The following is a 20,814-nucleotide window of genomic DNA, read 5'->3' as shown; positions in this document are numbered from 1 at the left end:
CTGCAACCACCCACATCACCTTGATGAACTCCAAAGAGGCGCTTTTAAGGTCAAAGGGGAGCAAGCTAAACTGAAAATACTTGTGGCTACCATAATCGCAGGAAGCGCCGATGGGCAGGAAGGGAGGGAATGTGGAAGTAGGCATCCTGCAAGTCCAATAATACAATCCAGGCTCCTAGGTCGAGTGCAGACAAGACCTGAGCCAATGTGAGTATTCTGATTTTCTCCTTCTTGAGGAAGAATTTGAGTGCTCTCAGGTCTAGATAGAATAGGAAGAAGACCTTTGTCCTTTTTCGTGACCAGAAAGTAGCAGGAATAACAAACGCAGCCTACTTCTGGCCCTGGAACCCTCTCTATGGCTCCCTTGGCCAAGAAAGCTTCAACTTCCACCCGGAGAAAGGACAGGTGATCCTCCGTCAGCAGTCGTAAGATGGAGGCCTGGAGGAAGGGGTAGTAACGAAGGGGAGAGAGTAGCCCCTTCTGACAAGCTGCAAAACCCACCTGTCCGATGTAACTGACCACCAGTGGGGCAGGTGATAGCAAATCATGCCTCCAACTGGATGCCCATAGAGGTAAAGGGGCAGTTTAGGAAAGTTTGGCGGCTGCAGCTGCTGGGGGGGGATGGTGGACTGACCAGACTGCAGGCTACCGGGCCCATGAGGTTTGTGGGTACCACACCCTCTTTCACACAGAGGCTGTGGAGCATGAACGGCTCGGTGGCTGGGAGGGAATTGGCGTGGTTGAAAGCCCCTTCCCCATCACGTCTCTGAACCCATCTCCCTTAAACCCATCACTGATAAACATGTCTTCCTATTCCGACCTACTTCACCAGATAATCTGTTGGGGCTAGATATTTTATGTAGTTTGAACTGTACTGTGCTCTACCTCAGGATATCCCAGCAAGGAAAGAATTGGGTATTAGCCCTTCTTTGCGAGAATACCACATATGGATAATGATGAGACAGCCCCTGATTTAACTAATTTGCTTTCCCAGGTACCTTCCAAATGATGATTCACAAGGCCAATCATGTGGTCTTCACAGCACCAATTGACCAAAGAAGATCAAGATCAATCCACAGAAAAAAAATATCTTGAATCCCTCAGTATTACCCTCAAACCTGAGACAGAGACAGGGATTTGTCTTATAATAGCTGATTTGATAAAGCACAGGGATTTGGGCAGTAATGCCGAACTCAGCGCTCTACTCAAGAAACCAACAGCGGACCCCACCGACCTCAAGAATTACCGCCCCATCTCGCTCCTCCCGTTTCCAGCCAAAGTCATCGAGAAAACCGTCAACAAGCAGATGGCCGCTTTCCTCGAGACGAACGGATCCCTCGACCCCTCACAGTCCGGCTTCCGAGCCAACCACAGCACCGAGACCGCCCTCATCGCCGCCACCGATGACATCCGAGCCCTGATGGACAACGGAGAAACAGCGGCCCTCATCCTCCTAGACCTCTCCGCGGCATTCGACACGGTCTGCCACCGCACCCTAGTACGGCGCCTCAGCAACGTCGGAATCCAGGACAAGGCACTGGAATGGATCATCTCCTTCCTCGACGGAAGAACACAGAGAGTCCGCCTACCACCGTACAAGTCAGAGGCCACCGAAGTCATCTGCGGCGTCCCCCAAGGATCATCTCTGAGCCCCACCCTCTTCAACGTCTACATGAGCCCCCTCGCGGCCATCGTACGCAAACACAACCTCAGCATAATCTCCTACGCCGACGACACCCAGCTGATCCTCTCCCTGACCAACGACCCCGCCGCCGCCAGAGCCAACCTACACGAAGGGATGAAAGAGGTAGCCGAGTGGATGACGACCAGCCGCCTGAAACTGAACTCGGACAAGACGGAGGTCCTCATCCTGGGCTCCTCTCCCTCCGCCTGGGACGACTCCTGGTGGCCTCCCGCCCTGGGCACCGCACCCAAACCGACAGACCATGCACGAAACCTGGGCTTCACCCTGGACTCCTCCCTCTCCATGACCAGGCAAGTCAACAACGTCTCCTCGGCATGCTTCAACATCCTTCGCATGCTACGGAAGATCTTCTGGTGGATCCCCACCGAGACCAGGAAGACCGTCACCCAGGCCCTCGCCCTCTACGCCGGTACCACCGCCAAGCTCCAGAAGAGACTCCAGCGGATCCAGAACGCCTCAGCCAGACTCATCCTCGACATCCCACGAACCAGCCACATCTCCGGACATCTGAGAGACCTTCACTGGCTCCCCGTCAACAAAAGAATCACCTTCCGCCTCCTCACCCACGCACACAAAGCCCTACACGACCAAGGCCCGAGCTACCTCAACAGCCGAGTCAACTTCTACGCTCCCAAACGCCACCTCCGATCAGCCAACCACGCCCTCGCCGCCGTCCCCCGCATCCGAAGAGCGACTACAGGAGGAAGGTCCTTCTCCTACCTGGCCGCCAAGACCTGGAACTCCCTCCCTCCCGACCTGCGCCTGACCCAAGACCACCTCTCCTTCAGGAAGAAGCTGAAGACCTGGCTGTTCGAGCAGTAGCGGCCCCCCCCCCAGCGCCTTGAGACCCTACGGGTATGTAGCGCGCTCTATAAGTGTCACTGATTGATTGATTGATAATGTCGGTAGATAAAATACCCCAATTTTGAGTATCAAAAAAGAAGGAAAGGCCAACATGTAAAGGTTTGTGCAGGATTTGTGCATCATAAATAATGTGGTTATCCATAATTTCACTGTGGTCCTAAACATTCTTTAAAGCATCCCTGCAAATGCCAAACCGTTTATCTTGGTGGACATGTGTCTCGGTCTGCCTTCTACTCTACCCACACCTGAAGACAGTTTGTTCTTCATCGCGTTCTCATTTGGAGTGTCCCAACTTTTGTGGCGGCGGATCCCACAAGGATTTATGGAGTTTCTGTCAATCTTTTCTCAAGCTCCAAAGAAAGAGCTGAACACACTGGGTCAATATGCTGTTGAACCTTTTCTTGACATCAATGGAAGGTAGATATACTTTACCTGTTCACTGAATTGGCCAAAAGGGCACAAGGCTTTGAAAGAGAAAGAAACTGCAGTTTTGCCTTCCCCAAGTAAACTACCTTGGTCGTTAAATCTCAGCCAGCAAGCACCACCTGTCATTTAACTGCATTGAAGCCATTTGTAAACTGGCCTGTCCAGTGACAGTCTCTTAGGTATGAACCTTTTAGGGTATGGCTGTGGCAAAGCCCTTCCGAGAGTACATCAGAGAAGACACCCCTGAAGCCTTGCAGTGGTTTAGAAAGGGTGAAAATGCATTTATTTAAACAAAACAAGCACTAATTTCTGCACCTGCTTTGGAACTCCCTGATTATGCTTAACCTTTGTCCCTGTATTGTAATAAAAACAATTGTTTTGCAATTCGGGTAAAGGACTGTGTTCAGTATTAGGACTTGGTTAGACCGTGGATAAGGGAAATCATTGCAGCTAGGGTAGTGGTAATAAAATAATAATAAACAAATAATAAAATAAAATCTTAATGTAGTATATATTCTCTATTAAAAGTATCCAAACTAGATGAAAGCTTTTTTTTGGAGGGGGGGGGGGGGGGTGGGGACACATTCTTTACCCAATGCAAATTGTACATATGAAGATGTTTTATATTTATTAATAAAACCCTTCATACAAAAGGTTACTCAATTGCTGAAGGATCCCAGCCCTAAATTCTGCCTCAGAGGAGCCTAGGGAGCCAACCTCTATTTAGGGAAGCCATGAAGATGCTGGCTTGTCATGGGATGAGAGCTACATGCTTTGTTCTTTTTGGAACTGAACGTGTAAAGTCATCTAGGAATAATTTACATCTGCAGCCGATAAGTAGTTTCTGCAAACATTTCTAAACGTGGCTTAGCATTCCTCCATGTCCCTGGCTGACCTGATCATAACAAGATGGCAGATTACAGGCAAAGAAACATAAAGAAGCACATTCTGAGTTCAAACTTAATTTAGTTGCAATTAGTGAAGGTAGCAGAGAGGTGAAAACAAATGGTAAAATTAAATTTCAATTTTGAGTGTTTTAATCTCAGTGGCTAGTGGGAAATGCAAACTGAATTTGGTGAAGTATTTGGCATGATATATTCACATAACAACAGGACTTCTAGCTCTGGATAATACATGGTGTCACCTCGCCTATTTTTACTGCATATAAAAATATAGATCTAGACGGGTGCAAGTGGGCATTTTCAGCACATATATAATCTTTATTAAGCGTACCCATTAGATACAAATTACACGTCATGAAAATTAATAAACTAGTACTATGAGCAGGTAATACTAGCAATGATGTAAAGGTTTAATCACTCTAACATTGCCTATCTACACCTTTACTGTACCTGGTCTTGGTGAGTTCATCTCCGCAAACCTTTTCAGGATGTTGCTAACCATCATGGGAGCAGCTCCTGAAGAATTCTGCTGTCGAGGAATGTCTGCTTGTTGAGTTGTTCCTGAGGCCATATCATAGATGATTGGTACAATGATACTTACAGCCTCCTGAGGGACGGTTGTTTTTTGAGTTAGCTGAAGCTGTTGGATGCATGTGAAAAGACAAAAAGAGAGGATTTAAGGCATTTTGTACCCACATACTGTAAGTATGCATCCAAAAGAGATAGTATTGAATACGCTACTTTATTTGTAGCAAGAAAATATTGTGCAAGCACCCTTCCTATGGATAAAAAATGTTACTTACCTTGCAAATTTGTAGCTTGTACTGCTCTAGTCACATGCTTTGCACACAACTGCCATCCAGTGTTGTGCATGAATCTTTCAAGATGTTTTTCTTCGTAGTATACGTTTTGGTTTGAAGATAACTCATGTTCTCTTCCCAAAAGCCACAATACCCCAGGACAAAGACTCAAATTGTGTTTTTCCCCCACAAAGAGTGAGTATAAGTGGAGTACAGTAAAGCAGGGTAGTAATTGTCTAAATGTATACTGTACCAGAATTCATAATGTGAGTAATATGAGCATCTAAAGAATCAGCTCACATCTGGAGATGTGAAAGGGCACACATAAATTTGCAGCACTACAAGTTAAAGACAGACAGATACAGGGTAAGTAATGTTTTTTCATTTATAGCATGTGTTGCTGTACACCTGCTTTTTCAGAAACTGGAAAACAGTACTTTTCCTCTAAAGCAGTGGCTTGTGAGTGGATATGTGAGATCATGTTAATGGACAGTATAAACAACTTCTGCCTTTGTCTGGCATGAAAGTCCATACAGTAATTCTTTTTGAAAGATGCAGACATTGTGCTGGTCAGAGTAGCAGCTTTACACATGTCTGCAAGTGTTATGCTTACCAGGAAATACACTTTGGATCCTTTTTTTGTGAATAGAATGTGCTGAAGGCACAATATGAAGAGCATATTTGGCTTTGGTAGATTGTACCTGAATACACATGACAATCCACTGCGCAGAATCAGACTTCAAGGGTGGATTTCTCATCTGGGGTTTGCAAATGCAACAAAGAGTTGTTTCATCTTACAAATAGATATTCAATGAATACATCAGCCCTTACAAATTCATTTGCATACATTAGAGCCCATTTCACATCTAAAGTCTGCAGTGCTCTTTCTGCTAGTTTTTTAGGTAGTGGAAAGAAAATAAGCAAGTCAATGGTTTGATTGATGTGAACTGGGTCTCAAGACCACCTTTGGTAGGAAATGCGTATTTATCCTTAGTACAACCAGATACTTATGAATCTGGATAAAAGGACCCTCTACTGATAAGGTATGTAATTCACTAACCCAACATAAGAAAGAGATTGCTAATAGGATTGCTACTTTCCAAGAAAGATACTGCACCTAACAATATGTAATGGCTCAAACAGAGGCCTCATAAGTCTTGACAGAACTACATTAATTTCCCAAATAGGGACCAGAGTTGTCCTGAGGGGAATAACTCTTTCCAGGAATGCTTTTACCACTGGAATCATAAATCATGTATGTTGTCTGTTTTGCATGTAAGCAGTTAAAACTGCAAAACCAGGCCTATCAGATGCGCAATTTAACCCAGACTTCTGTAAATGCAAAAGAGAGCAAATAATATCCTGACTCAGAACCACCTCAACTTTTACTCAGGTCGGCCCATTGATTCCTTTAGCAAGACAATAGAAAATAAGATAATATACTGATGTTAACTGGTCATTTGTGCAAAGAAGCAAATGAATGCTGATGGTTTAAGTGCTAGGCCAGTAAAGTGCAGGAGGGAAAACATGAGCATTTCTTATGTCACTGTGGGTAGCAGGTGCCTTCTTCTAGAAAATGAGCATATACATTTCCGATAGCCTGGATTATTCAACATCATCTGTTATCCTATTCACCCTAGTGCCAATGGATCACAACAGTGATACCCAGAGGTGGTGCTATCGATGTTTGTGACCCCTCTCTGGCTGTAAAAAGAGCACTGGCTGCCATAATATGGCAGGGATTCCAGAAAGAAGTTGTGTCTGTGTAGAGCTGCCTTCATATCCGTTTAAATAAAAGCGACAAGAGATGATTGATGGGATAGTTGACAAATCATATGGTAAGACAACACAAAAAAGTACCAACCCAACTCTAGAGGAATCACTAAAGATTTAAGTGGGACATTCTGCTCCCATGACTCCAGTCTGCATAAAGGAAGGATTGGCCATATTAGTTGATTTCTGTGTGTCAGTTTCAGTGTGCATATCATATTGGTTCAACAAATGGAGCTAACCCATGGGCCTCCACTATTAAATATAGGAGAAAGATGACTGAATAAATGAAAAGGTTCAATGTCAACTACTAAACCAGTCAAGTGGAACTTGCCTTGAACTACTAAACCAGTCAAGCCTTTGTACAGTGCTACAATGACAAGAAAGCTACAATGCCTGAATATATCCCTTATCAAGAGGCCAGTCTAAAAAGAGATGTGGCTGATCAAGACTAATCAAGAACCCCAGAGAGGTTACCATGAAGTAAATGAGGTGTAAAATAACTTGTATCAGAGAGGCATCAAACCCAATGCAATAAGCAACCATGGAGTATATGCTCGCTATCCCACTGAACACGGACAAACTCTAAGAAGCGCACAAAGACAATATGTATGCGTTGTAGAACAAATGCATATGATGGGAAAATCTGTGGCATAAGTTACTTGGACACGTTTGTTCAAAGCTGTTAGAAGTGTCTATAAAGTTAATTAATTGGTGGAACTACACTCACCCTGCAGCGTAACATCATTTTCCATGGGAAATTGTTAAAATCAACACAATGTAGCTAAGCCAGAGAAAATCACCTATTTCTGGAAATGCTAGTTTTCTAAACTGGAAACACAGCACAACTTACTCTGCTATTTAATTATACATTTTACTTTCATTTGAGTCTGTAATTTCCGTACATAATAGACTTTACAAGAGCAAATACTTACGAAAAAGAGCATTTTTGATTTCAAGACCACTGCAGGAGTTCCCGGTGGAGCTATGGGTGGTGCGCTTGGTGGAATCGTCAAACAAAATTGCACATTCCATTTTAATTGTGTAGCCTGATCAGGGAACTGTTTAAAACACATTCATATAAAACATTAGAATAGTTAAGAATGGTGAACTGAATTTCTTGACATAATGCTTGTTCAACCATCCTCAAATCTGTTCATCTCGAATTCCTCGCCCCCCAACCAATCCCCAATACCACATATAATCTGTTATAACAAATTCATAAACATTTACTTTCTCTCAAATATAATCTAAAGATGATAAAAATAAGTCATACATAAGACAATTCTTGGTTTTGTTAAAATAGATTATTAGTGACTGACCATGTGTTACTAAATAAATATTTTTAACAGTGGCCAAGGCATTTAACGTGCTTGAGGATAAAAGTATTAAAAAACCTGATCAAAATATCAACAAAGAATTTCTGCTAGTGTGTAAAGTTTGTTAGCTTTGTCACAGTTAAAAATTGTGCAATCAATTTTTCAATTATTGAGCCACAGATTTAGGGTCCTTTGTCCAGGGCCTCAAATATCAGTCCAACAGGATCGAAATTCAACTCTTCTCCCATTGACGATTTTCGAATAAACTGTAAAAGGGCTGCGCTTGAGGGTGAAAATTCCACCTGTAAACAGAACTGTATCGCTTGCCCTATCACATCTCCATCAAGTCAAAAGTCACAAAACAAATGTGTTTCAGCCATATTAGTGCCACAAACCATCTGTATAAAAGGTTATGCCATGCCTTATTTTTAGACATAATAATGCAGTTACCTATCTGTTAACTATTTCTCTCAAGGACTTTACCCTATCCAATTCTTATTCCTACTCTCCCATACAGGACACTCGCTCAGAGCGGTTTGTTATTGGAGAATACAAAAATAGGGAAAAACTGAATTCTGTGGGAAGAGGATGGGCAGATATTTTTTTCTTTTAATTAATTCTTTTAATTGCTTATTATCTATTACTGTCCCTGGTAAACCAAATTGCTATTCGAGGCCCGTAGATCTACAGGTACTCCCAACCGCTGCTTGGACCACACTGGTGAGGAAGATTCAACCGAAGACTCCAATGAAGCAGTGGACATGAAAACGCTGCATACTGCCATGCAACAAAGTCTTACGTCCATTGAGGCTAAAGTGGATACCAAGTACGCCAGAATGGACTCTATTACATATAAGCTGGAAAAGAAGGATGGACGCTTAACTCTAGCAGAAGAAAGACTCACCACCATCGAAGATACTGTCTCTAATCGCAGTAAACAGCTACTCAACTTGGAGATGGTTCTAAAGCTTATATCTGCGAAAAACAAAGCCCTGGAACAAGCTCTCGCAGAAAAAACCTGCACATATTGGGAATACCATAATCCACAAACATTGGGAAAATGGAGGAGTATATAGAGCGACTGCTTATTTCACTATTCGGTGCAGAGGCCTCATCAAAAATGCTGATTGTCGAATGTGCTCATCAGGCGCTGATGTCCTGTCCTCCAGCAAGGACTCCGGCATGGCCAATTTTTGCCAGACGGTTGAATTATCAAGATCAGGACACTGCCCTTCGCCTAGCCAGGGAAAAGCGGAATCGGAAGTTTGAAGGCAACACAGTGACTACATATACGGACTTCACTGCAGCGGTCCAAGAAGCGCATAGGAAATTTGCACCCATTAAACAGAAACTGAGAATGGCTGATGTGCTCTCTGTCATGCTCTATCCTGCCTGCCTGTGGATCTCCTACAAAAGAAAAGATCACTTTTTCAATTTCCCACAGCAGGCCGGAGACTTTCTACATCACAACTCTTTACGCATATCCCCGTGAAAGCCCACATCTGCAACGTCTAGGGCATCATCACCAATGTCAAAGACAGGCTGATTTGGTGATTTGATGACACTAACCCGCCTTTACTTCACTCTATACCTTATTGAGAAGGTCCCTTGTGCATTGTAAACCTTCTACCCAGCGTTACTGCCTAACTCCAAACTACTGACATTCCCAGCGTACCCTGCTGATGACACACCTATAATGTTGAATTGCTGCACTTCTTTATCCTTTCCCCACTCAAATCGGCTCATGATGGGGCACATGTGGTGCGCAATATCCAACCCCTAGGGTGCCCTCGTCCATTCAAGGATGACCCCGTCTGGCTCTTTGGATGTCTCGCTACAGAGTATCCCAAAATGAGTCCTAAATTGGTAACTTAGACTATCTGTTCTTATTTCTTTTCACTGCCACTCTATTTTCTATGACTTTTCATTTCAAGTCCGCTCTTTTCCCTTATTTCTCTAACCCTCCCACTCTAGCTTTTCTCCTCTCTACCACTCTCATTCTTCACCTCTCATCCTTATTTTCTCTTTCTATTTGTTCGCTACAATCTTTATTACAGTTCTTTATTAAAGCACAGGTGATATCTCTATATCACTACTATGGATATTAATTTGTTAAGGCCTTTTTGGGAGGGATGGATATACCTGAGGGGTTTGGGCTGTCAGAGTGTGTGGAGGGAGGGGGGGGGGGCAAGGGAGGGGGGGGGGAGAAGGGGTAGTTTTCAAACTATTACTATGCGCATATAATTAACTGGTTCTGTCACACTACTCATGTCACACAAAATTCATCTAACACCAATGTCTCGTCCCACACATGGTTACTCGTCCACCTTGAGATGTCTACCACTGCCACAGGTAGGAACAGCTGAACACCCATGAAATATAACTGCTGATCCTGAGATGTTAGGGGCCTGGGTGACTCACATAAATGGAAACACTTAATTGCCTATCTAGAGAGGTGTAATGTTCACATCGCCTTACTGAAAGAATCTCATCTAAAAGCATCAACCCATTCTACATTTTCGGCATGCTGGGCATCCAAAGGACACTTTTCTACTTTTTTCTCCTATGCATGGAGAACTATGATCCTCAATTGTGAAGGTGTACCATACACAAAGCTATGCGCTTTAACACCATGGCTGCTAAGGCTTTTCCCCCCCTGTGCTGATTTATTGAGTTTCCCATTGTTCATGACGAGCTCAGCTCGTCATGAGTGTACGAGAGGTGTACCTCATGACGAGCTGAGCTCGTCATGAGCGTCGAAGGTGTTAAATGATGATCAGTGGTGATATACATTGATGTGAGCTAGGCTGGCCTCGACATTGGTTACCATAGTTAATTGCTATGGTCCTAATTCTAATAACCCAACCTTCTTTGACAGGCTTTGGGGGCGGACTATTGACATTGGCTCCCCCCACGTTCTATGGGGAGGAGACTTTAATATCACACTGGACAAGATAATAGATAGATCACACCCTGACCACATATCACAGTACTGCAGCTATACATATCAGAGACATTATAGAAGAACGCAAACTCAGATTCAAAGGGCACTTCACCCTTCGGCTAAGGAGAGTATGTTTTACTCTGGTGTACATAATAGTTGGTTGAGACTGGACTATTGGGCTTGAGTCCAATGGCCTAAGCAGCTGGATGCACAGGGTCACATATTTAGCACATGTATCTCTGATCACTCCCCGGTCCTGCGGAGCTATGCCTTTAACCGCTGCCCCCTCAGGAAAGTCGTGGAGACTATCTCCCACTCTATTATTTGATGCTCCGTTCCATGAGGAACTAAGGCAAGAGATTGCTGACTTTTTTGACTGAGACAAAGCTTCTGTCCCAGAGATAGGGATGACATAGGAGGCCTTCAAGGTTGGAATGGTCAAACAAAATTGCACATTTCATTTCAATTGTGTAGCCTGATCAGGGAACTGTTTGAAACACATTCATATACAAAATTAGAATAGTTAAGAATGGTGCCTGTCTGGCCAAAGGTGGTGGGATATTGCGGTCAATACAAGTACAGGTTAGAAAACTGGAGTCAGAGTTGAAAACTTTCGAAACCCGGCTGGGCGGCTCCGAGGGCCCTAAACGCACAAGTTACTACCTGTGTAACGATATATCTGTAAGAGACATTAGTTAGTGATGGATTCCTTACCTTAAAATATCCCCAGGCGTCAGACTGGATCCGGAAACTTTGCGTAGCAGTACCCTTGCGCGTCGGTAGGCGTCGTCTGCTGCTCCGCGTCCGTCGTCGGGGGCGCCGTGATGACGTCGTCGGAGTACTTAGACACCGCCTCCGCGTGCTGACGTCAGTTCATAGACACAGCTTTTCCGTGCCAGAAACGCAGAGCTATGCCAAAAACCAACACTGGTGCCATGAAACTAGGGCCCTGAAAGGGGATGACCTTAACCCTAGATATCGGTTTGCAGAACAGGGAGGATGGTTGGGTCGGTAAGGAATCTATCACTAACTAATGTCTCTTACAGATATATCGTTACACAAGTAGTAACTTGTGCATCTGAAAGAGACACGTTAGTGATAGATTCCTTACCTTAGAATAGATACCCCAGCAATACCAACCCGTGGTGGTGGGTCTGCGAACCACTAACTACACCAGAAAGTCCTGGCGGACGGAATGGCCAAAGAAGCCATCCCTCCGGACTTGACTGTCCAGGCAATAATGTCTTGCAAACGTGTGCAGCGAGGCCCACGTAGCCGCCTGGCAAATGTCCTGCAAGGGCACACCTCGGCCCAAGGCAGTCGTAGTGGCTGTGGCTCGAGTGGAATGAGCCCTCAGCCCAACAGGGGGTTCCTTCTTCGCCAAGGAGTAACACGCCTGGATACACAAGATGATCCACCGCGAGATGGTCCGCTTGTGCACCGCTTTTCCCTTCTTAGCGCCCACGTAACCAACAAAGAGTTGGTCATCCACCCGGAACTGGCGTGTGCGGTCCAGATAGAACAAGAGCGCACGTTTTGGGTCCAGACGGTGGAGCCTCTCTTCCTCTCTCGAGGGATGCGGAGGCGGAAAGAAGGTGGGCAAGGTGATAGATTGCCCAATGTGGAAGGCCGTGACTACCTTGGGCAAGAAGGAGGGCCTTGTCCGCAACACAACCTTGTCCGGATGGACAGAAAGGAAAGGAGGTTTACAGGATAGAGCCTGGAGCTCACTCACTCTCCTGGCAGAGGTAATGGCTACCAGGAAGGCAGTCTTCAAAGTGAGAAGGCCAAGAGGGCAGTTGTTAAGTGGGTCAAAGGGAGCGCACATCAGAAATGTAAGAACCAGGTTCAAGTCCCACAGAGGCATTACAAAGGGAACAGGAGGGAACGTATGTGTGATGCCTTTCAGGAATCGATTAACGATAGGGGACTTGAACAAAGAAGGGTGATCAGGCAGCCTCAGAAAGGCTGAAAGAGCAGAAAGGTAGCCCTTGATAGTGTCCAGGGCAGAGCCCTGCTGGGCAAGAGAAAGAAGATAGAGGAGAACCTCAGAAAGAGGGGCATTAAGGGCATCCACAGCCTTTGCTGTGCACCATGCCACAAATCTGCTCCACCTGCAGGCGTATACCGACTTTGTGGAGGGACGCCTGGCTGCCAGAATGATGTTGCAAACTCCAGGAGGCAAGTCAAATGGCCTCAACTGTCGTCGCTCAATCTCCAAGCATGGAGGTGGAGACTGGACAGGTTCGGGTGGAGGACCGTCCCCTGCTGCTGCGACAGAAGGTCCTCCTGAAGAGGCAGACGATCCGGGGGGATCGACTGACATACTGAGTAGCTCGGGATACCAGTACCTTCGTGCCCAGTCCGGAGCCACAAGGATGACTTGTGCCCGGTCGCGCCTGATCTTCTTCAGCACTCTGGGCAGAAGTGGTATAGGCGGAAAGGCGTACAACAGACCGCAGCTCCACTCGCGACGAAAAGCGTCTCCGAGCGAGTGCCGCCTTGGAAATTCCAACGCGCAGAACTGATGACATTGCGCGTTCTCTTTGGTGGCGAATAGATCTAACCAAGGCTCTCCCCACTGCAGAAAGAGACCTTGCGCCACGCCAGAGTTCAGACGCCATTCGTGATCCATCATTCACCGGCGGCTGAGTTTGTCCGCCCTGGCGTTCAGAGAACCGGCCAGGAGTTGAACCACCAGAGTCACGCCCTGATGTTCCAGCCATTGCCAGAGGCGCAGAGCCTCCAGGCAGAGGGTCCACGACCCCACCCGCCCTGTTTGTTGCAGTACCACATGGCGGTGGTGTTGTCCGTGAACACCTGCACTACACTCCCTCGGACAGAGGGGAGGAATGCCTTCAGTGCTAGACGAATCGCCCGCAGCTCCAAAAGGTTGATATGGAGCCGGGACTCCGCCGGAGACCAGAGGCCTCTGATCTCCGCCTCTCCCATGTGGCCTCCCCAGCCCTGGTGGGACGCGTCCGTCACAACTACGTGCTCTGGTTGGAGAAGGGAGAGGGATCTGCCGCTGACCCAATCGCGGTCCGTGAGCCACCACTGCAGATGTCTCGCAGTGTCTCCGAGATCAGGACATGGTCGGACAGGTTGCCCTGATGCTGGGCCCACTGAAACTTCAGGTCCCACTGCAGAGCCCGCATCCGCCACCGGGCGTGATGCACCAGAAGTATGCAGGAAGCCATCAGCCCCAGAAGCCGCAGCGTCAACCTGACCGAAACTCGGGATAAAGGCTGGAAGATTGGAATCAGAGCCTGTATATCCAGAACCCCCTGTTCGGGTGGGTAAACCCGAAACTGCGCCGAGTCGAGAACCACTCCGATGAAAAGGAGCTTCTGAGAGGCACACAGGTGTGACTTCGGCACATTGATGGAGAACCCCAGCTGGTGCAAGAGGTCTGCCGTAGTCTGGAGGTGGTTGAAGACTGTCTGGGGCGAGCCCGCCTTCAACAACCAGTCATCGAGGTAGGGGAAGACAGACCCCTAACCGGCGCAGATGAGCTGCGACCACCGCCATCACCTTCGTGAACATCCGTGGGGCGCTGGTAAGGCCGAAGGGGAGCACGGTAAACTGAAAGTGCTCGTGGCCTACCGTGAACCGCAGGTAACGCCGGTGGGCCGGCAGGACGGGGATGTGGAAATACGCGTCCTGCAAGTCCAACGCTACCATCCAGTCTCCTGGGTCCAGGGCAGCTAAGACCTGAGCCAGAGTCAGCATTTTGTACTTCTCCTTCCGGAGGAAGCCGTTGACGTTCCTTAGATCCAAGATAGGGCGTAGGCCCCCTTTGCCCTTCTTGGGTACCAGAAAGTAGTGGGAGTAGCAACCACGTCCTACTTATGGCCCAGGAACGCGCTCGATGGCCCCCTTGGCCAAGAGGGCCGAAACTTCCTCCTGCAGAAGCCGCAAGTGATCCCCCGATACGCTGTGGTGTTGCGGTGGCATGGCTTGAGGAGTCGTCTCGAAGGGGAGGGAGTAGCCCCTCCGGATGATCTGCAGCACCCACCTGTCCGAAGTGACAGTGCGCCAGTGAGAGTGGTGATGGCAAACCCTGCCCCCCACTGGCGTCACATGGGCCGAAAAGCACGGACTAGGAGGGTTTAGAGGCGGAAGGTGTGGACTGACCTCGCCGTCGTCCCCCGACCGCCTCCACGGCGGTTTCCACGGCCGCCACCGCGCTGGATGTTAGTCTGCGGCGAGTGGCTGGCGGCACGTGTGGGGACGCCCCTTCCTTGGCCACGAAAGGAGCGAAAGGCAGCCGTTTGCTGGCGCGGGGCCGAGGGGCCCAAGGACTTGGCCGTAGCCCTGGAGTCCTTAAAGCGCTCAAGCGCGTGGTCTGCCTTGTCGCCAAAAAGGCGACGGCCATCGAACGGCATGTCCATCAGAGTATTCTGGACATCTGCCGAAAAATTGGTGAACCTCAACCAGGCGTGGCGTCTCACTGCCACCGTCGTTGCCATTGCTCTGCCCAGCGAATCGGTGGTATCCAGCCCACACCGGATAGAATACTTGGCTGCATCCCGGCCCTCCACAAGGGCTTGGCCGAGTTTGGCCCGTACCTCCAACGGACACTCTGGCAGCACTTCCGCCACCGTCTCCCACAGAGAGTGGGTGTAGCGGCCCAAGAGGCATGCGGTGTTGGAAGACCGCAGTCCCAAACTAAGGGAGGAGAATATTTTCTTTCCATAATTCTCATACCTCTTGGATTCCCTGTCCGGCGGAGCCGACGGGAATGCGGTCTGGGAATTGGAGGCCTGGATGACCAGACTGTCGGGGGTGGGGTGGGTGGACAGAAAACATGGGTCGCCCGGGGCCGGGCGGTGGCGTCTGGCCACATTCCTATCTACGGGCGAACCCGTAGCGGGCCTGGACCAGGTGCCCAAAAGAACGTCGGTCAAGGCCTCATTAAAGGGCAGCAGAGGCTCGGTCGAGCTTGACTGCAGTTTAAGGATCTCAGTGAGGAGGTTAGTCCTCACGGTCGCGACGGGGAGCTCAAGGCCCAAGGCCTTGGCAGCCCTCGTCAACACCACACTATAGGTTGCCCCCTCCTCCGAAGCCACGGTAGGAAGAGAGACAAAACCAGTGTCTGGAGAGGTGTCCAGGCCACTGGCCTCCCCAAGGCTCCTGCCCAGTCCTCTTGAGACTGACACTCCCTAGTCAGAGGGTCTTCAGACCCCTCCCAATCCTCCTCATCACCCATCTCCTGATACTCAGGGTTGTCAATCAATGGGGCCGGTTCGTAGAAGTGGAAATCTCCAAATAGCGTCGGATGCGGCGCCCAGCGGCGCCGCTCCGACGTCGGAACCGGAGCAAAGGAGGAATCGGGGGCGAGGACGGCGCCGGGGGCGACACCTGACGGACCGACGCCGGGGGGGTCGTAAGGTCCACCGGTGACGATCCAGAGCCCGAGGAAGGTCCAGCGGTGTCCCGCGGCACTGGTCCCGAAGGCGCCGGGGCCTCTTGACCTTGCGGCGCCGGGCCTGAAGGCGCCGGCGGTGTTGGGACCGTGGAACCCTGCAGCGCGGCCCCGTAGGCGCAGGCGGCGTCGGGGCCGAAGCACCCGACGGCGTCGGGGCCGAAAGCCCCTGACCCGCTAGGGGCCCCAGACGGGTCCGCTGGGCCCAAAGGCGCCGCGGAGCCCGTCGGAGGAGAAAGGGACCTCATGGCCATGAGGAAGCGCTCAATCTTCTCCGGCGTCGCGTCTCCCAAGGAGCCGCGTGGGCTGTGTCACCCGAACCCTCGGCAGCGCCGCGCGAGCGTCGGGTGGAGTCAGAAGAGCGATGACGCCTCTTCGACTTCTTGTGCTTCTTACCTGACGACGACTTCGACCCGGAGGAGTGGTGTCGACTCCCGGAGCTTTGGTGGCTCCGTCCCTGCGACCTGTCCCCGCGACCTGTCCCTCGACCTCCCGTGGGACCGGGACCTCACGCGGCGCGGGGCCGACTCCCGGAGTTCGAGTCGCCTGCGGGACCGCTCCCGCCTGGCTTTCGAAGAGAGGGCCCGGCAGTCGGAGCAGGCCTGGTCGTCGTGGTCGACGCCTAGACAAGTTAGGCACAGGTGGTGAGGATCCTTGACCGACATGGTGTGGTCGCAATCTTCACAGTGCTTGAAACCAGGCATCCCTACGGCACCGATCGGAGTCGCAAGACTTCGAGAAGGATCAAAAATGATCTCAAAAAAGTTAGTCAAAAATTTACTGGGTTACTGCTTTTTCCAGATCTGCGCTGGCTGGCGCGGAAAAAAGAAGAACTGACGTCAGCACGCGGAGGAGGCATCTAAGTACTCCGACGACGTCCTCACGGCGCCCACGACGCAGACGACGGACGCGGAGCCTCAGACGACGCCTACCGACGCGCAAGGGTACTGCTACTCAAAAGTTTCCGGATCCAGTCTGACGCCTGGGGATATTCTAAGGTAAGGAATCTATCACTAACGTGTCTCTTTCAGATTCTCTAAACAAATGAATCAATCAGAGTACTTGTAAAGCGTGCTACTTACCCGTGAGGGTCCCAAGGCGCTGAGGGGGGGCTGCTACTGCTCGAAGAGCCAGGTCTTGAGAAGTCTTCTGAAGGCGAGTAGGTCTTGGGTCTGCCGTATGTGGGTAGGGAGCGGGGCTGGCGGGTGGGGGTGTGGAAGCTGAGTCTGCTGTTCAGGTAGGCTGGTCAGGTGGCCTGGTGTGCTTTGTGTGCGTGGGTGAGGAGCTTGAAGGTGATCCTCTTGTCAACGGGGAGCCAGTGTAGGTCTCTCAGGTGGGGGGTGATGTGGCTGCGGTGGGGGACGTTGACGATCAGTCGGGCGGAGGCGTTTTGGATGAGTTGTAGTCGCCGTAGATGTTTGGCTGGGATTCCTGCGTAGAGTGCGTTGCCGTAGTCCAGTCTGTTGCTGACGAGGGCCGGTGTCACCGTTCTTCTTGTTTCGGTTGGGATCCACTTGTAGATCCTGCGGAGCATGCGGAGGGTGTTGTAGCAGGAGGAGCTGGCGGCGTTGACCTGCTTAGACATGGAGGGAGGAGTCGAGGATGAATCCTAGATTGCGTGCTTGGTCGGTGGGTGTTGGTGCTGTTCTCAGTGTAGTGGGCCACCAGGAGTCGTCCCAGGCAGAGGGGGTGGGTCCGAGGATGAGGACCTCCGTCTTGTCCGAGTTCAGCTCCAGACGGCTGCTCCTCATCCAATTGGTGACGGCCTTCATTCCCTCATGGAGGTTGGTTTTGGCGGTGTGCGGGTCCTTGGTGAGGGAGAGGATGAGTTGGGTGTCGTCAGCGTAGGAGTTGATGTTGAGGTCGTGATGGCAGGCCACTTGTACGAGGGGGACCATGTAGACGTTGAACAGCGTTGGGCTGAGGGATGAGCCCTGGGGGACGCCACTTATGATGTCGGTGGCTTCGAATTGGAAGGGTGGGAGGCGGATGCTCTGGATGCTCTGGGTTCTGCCGGAGAGCAAGGAGGTGGTCCAGTCAAGATCCTTCTCTTGGATTCCGGCTTCTAGGAGGCGTGTCTTTAGAGTGTGATGGCAGACCGTGATGAAGGCGGCTGACAGGTCGAGGAGGATGGGGGCTGATGTTTCGCCGTTGTCTAGTTGGCGCCTGAAGTCGTCTGTGGCAGCGATGAGGGCTGTCTCGGTGCTGTGGTTTCGTCTGAATCCGGACTGGGACGGGTCCAAGATGTTGTCTTCGAGGTGGTGGGCCAGTTGCATGTTGACGATTTTCTCAATGACCTTTGCCGTGAACGGGAGCAGGGCTGGAAGTTCTTGAGGTCCTTTGGGGTCCGTTTTGGGCTTCTTGAGGAGGGCGTTGATTTCGGTGTGCTTCCAGCTTCCCGGGAATGTCGCTGTTTCGAAGGAGATGTTGCTGACCTTCCGTAGTTGGGGTGCGATGGCTGCGTCTGCTTTGTTGAATACGTGGTATGGGCACGGGTCAGACGGAGCTCCTGAGTGAATTAAGTTCCTGACCTTGCGTGTCTCGTCGTAGTTGACGTTGGACCAGGAGTTCAGGCGGTTGGCGCTGGTGGTGTTCACAGGGGAGGTGGAGACTGGCGTAGTCGGGGCAGTCGTGGATGTCAGCGATCTTGCGGTGGAAGAAGATGGCTAGTGAGTCGCACAGTTCTTGTGAGGGCGAGACGGCGTTGGGGTTAGAGAGTTCCTTTACAATGCTGAAGAGCTATTTGCTGTTGTGTGCGTTGTTATCCAAGCGATCTTTGAAGGAGGATCTCTCAGCTAATCTGATGAGGTGGTGGTGTCTGCGGGTGGCGTCCTTGTGGGCTGCGTGGTTGTCCGGTGTGCGTTTGTGGAGCCATGTCTTCTCCAGTTTCCGGCATGCACGTTTAGAGGTCTGGAGCTCGTCGGTGAACCAGGTGGCTCTCTTGCTGGCGTGGCTCTTGGAGGGTTTCTTGAGCGGGCAAGGGTGTTGGCGCAGTCGACAATCCACTGTCTGAGGTTTCGGGCTGCGGCGTCTGAGTTGGTGGGGTCAGTGGGTGGGTTCTTGGCAAGGGAGGTGATCAGCTGTTTTTTTTTTAAACATCTGTTTATTGGGTTTTTTGTTTAAAGGCAATACATAATAGGTATGCAGGACAGGAAAAAACATTGTACATGCAATGGAGTCATAGATCAGGTAAACTGCAATGGTACATACGTTCATCGAATACTTGATATAAAGGTACATCGGGGACACAACATCAATGAAATCACCTTACAATCCATGTGGAGCTTGTAGTATGCAACACAACCCTTGTATAATAGAGTTTCACAGGAATCACACATATCCTCATATCTACATAGTCTATAACATGTACTGTCCAACCAGAGGTACGCCTCGTTACGCTCGGTCATCCATTATCTCTGTGCCCATGCCCTAAAATCAACACCCACACCTCTCACTATGTAAGTGGATTATAGGCCATCACATCCCGTGCAACGTCACCTTGTACTCTATGACACCTTTTCTCTTGGGTGAGCCATTAAATAACCCCTCAATGGAGCCCAGACATCCATGGGCCGGGAGGCCAGTGGTAATAGTTCCGCATAAGTCGAGAGTTTCTCCTGGCACATCACTAAATAAGCTATCCATTCCTTAAACTTGAGCGCCCGACCTCTGCCCCATCCGCACGCCACCCGTCTCTTAGCTATGAGAAGTGCCAATGCAGTAAATTTGCGATGTTCAGATCTAAGCGTTGGGACATGCCCTAACAGTGCCATCAACGGGGTGGCTGTCACAGGTGTAGAGATCATTTCCCTCAATGCATGAAATACCTGCTCCCAATACTCCCTCACTTCAGGACACCCCCACGCCAGGTGCAGAAAATCTGCCCCTCGTGATCAGCTGGTCTTCGGTGATTTTGCTCCAGCAGCAGCGAGGCAGCTGTTTGGTGCGGTGATGCGTGGTTGGTTTCTTGAAGGTGAAATGGATGCAGCGGTGGTCAGTGGTCGGTCCAGTGGAGTTCGGTGGTGTGGTTGAAGGCGACGTATCAAGAGACAGTGGAAAGAGAATCCCTCTATCGTGGGAAGTATGTATGTGCTTGTGCATAAGGGGGAGGTGAACCCAAAGGTCATACCTTGGCAACCATGACATGCAAACCCTGCTTTACTTATGATATTCTAGAAATTCGAGATGTGGACGGCTCATCTGTCCTGGACACACCGGATATACTGAATGCATTTGCCACATTCTGTAGGACCCTTTACACCTCTTGCAGGCCACAACAATGATGCCTACCTTGAAGATATTGCACCTGGACGGTTAAGTGACACAGAGACAATACCTGGCTGCAGAGTTTAAGGAGGATGAGATCAGACAGGCCATAATGCAACTAAAGGCTGGCAAAGCCCAGGGACCAGACTGGCTACCAGCTAAGTTTTATAAAACATACATTGCCAAATTACTCCCAAACCTGAAATCTGTATATCAGGAGCCATGGGAAATAGGCCTCCTCCGGACATCCATGCGAGAGGCTATTATTATTACTTTGCTTAAACCCTGGAAATCCCCTGAGAAAATGCCAGTCTTACAGACTCCCATCACTCACCAAATTGTGACATTAAGATTCTTGCAAAAATACTAGCTAATCGCCTCTCCCTACTC

General features: G+C 49.6%; 1 protein-coding gene across 3 annotated transcripts in view; it reads right to left on the bottom strand.

Annotated features, from left to right (window-relative positions):
- Nucleotides 1–20,814, bottom strand: part of MED14 (mediator complex subunit 14) — a 1,095,522-nt gene that overhangs the window by 9,672 nt on the left and 1,065,036 nt on the right. For 2 of the 3 annotated variants that reach the window (XM_086934128.1, XM_086934129.1), the window contains 2 exons: nt 7,403–7,528; nt 4,348–4,537 (listed from right to left, as the gene is read on the bottom strand). In XM_086934128.1, coding sequence (XP_086790254.1) covers nt 4,348–4,537; nt 7,403–7,528 — 316 coding nt within the window. Of the gene's footprint in view, nt 1–4,347; nt 4,538–7,402; nt 7,529–11,160; nt 11,218–20,814 lie in introns of those variants that run through there. The other variant, XM_086934130.1, reaches the window with a different exon arrangement.

Source organism: Lissotriton vulgaris, chromosome 8 (genome assembly GCF_964263255.1).
Source record: "Lissotriton vulgaris chromosome 8, aLisVul1.2, whole genome shotgun sequence".
NCBI lineage: Eukaryota > Metazoa > Chordata > Amphibia > Caudata > Salamandridae > Lissotriton > Lissotriton vulgaris.
The sequence above is the reverse complement of the archived record's forward strand: the minus strand, read 5'-3'. Positions and strand labels throughout refer to the sequence as shown.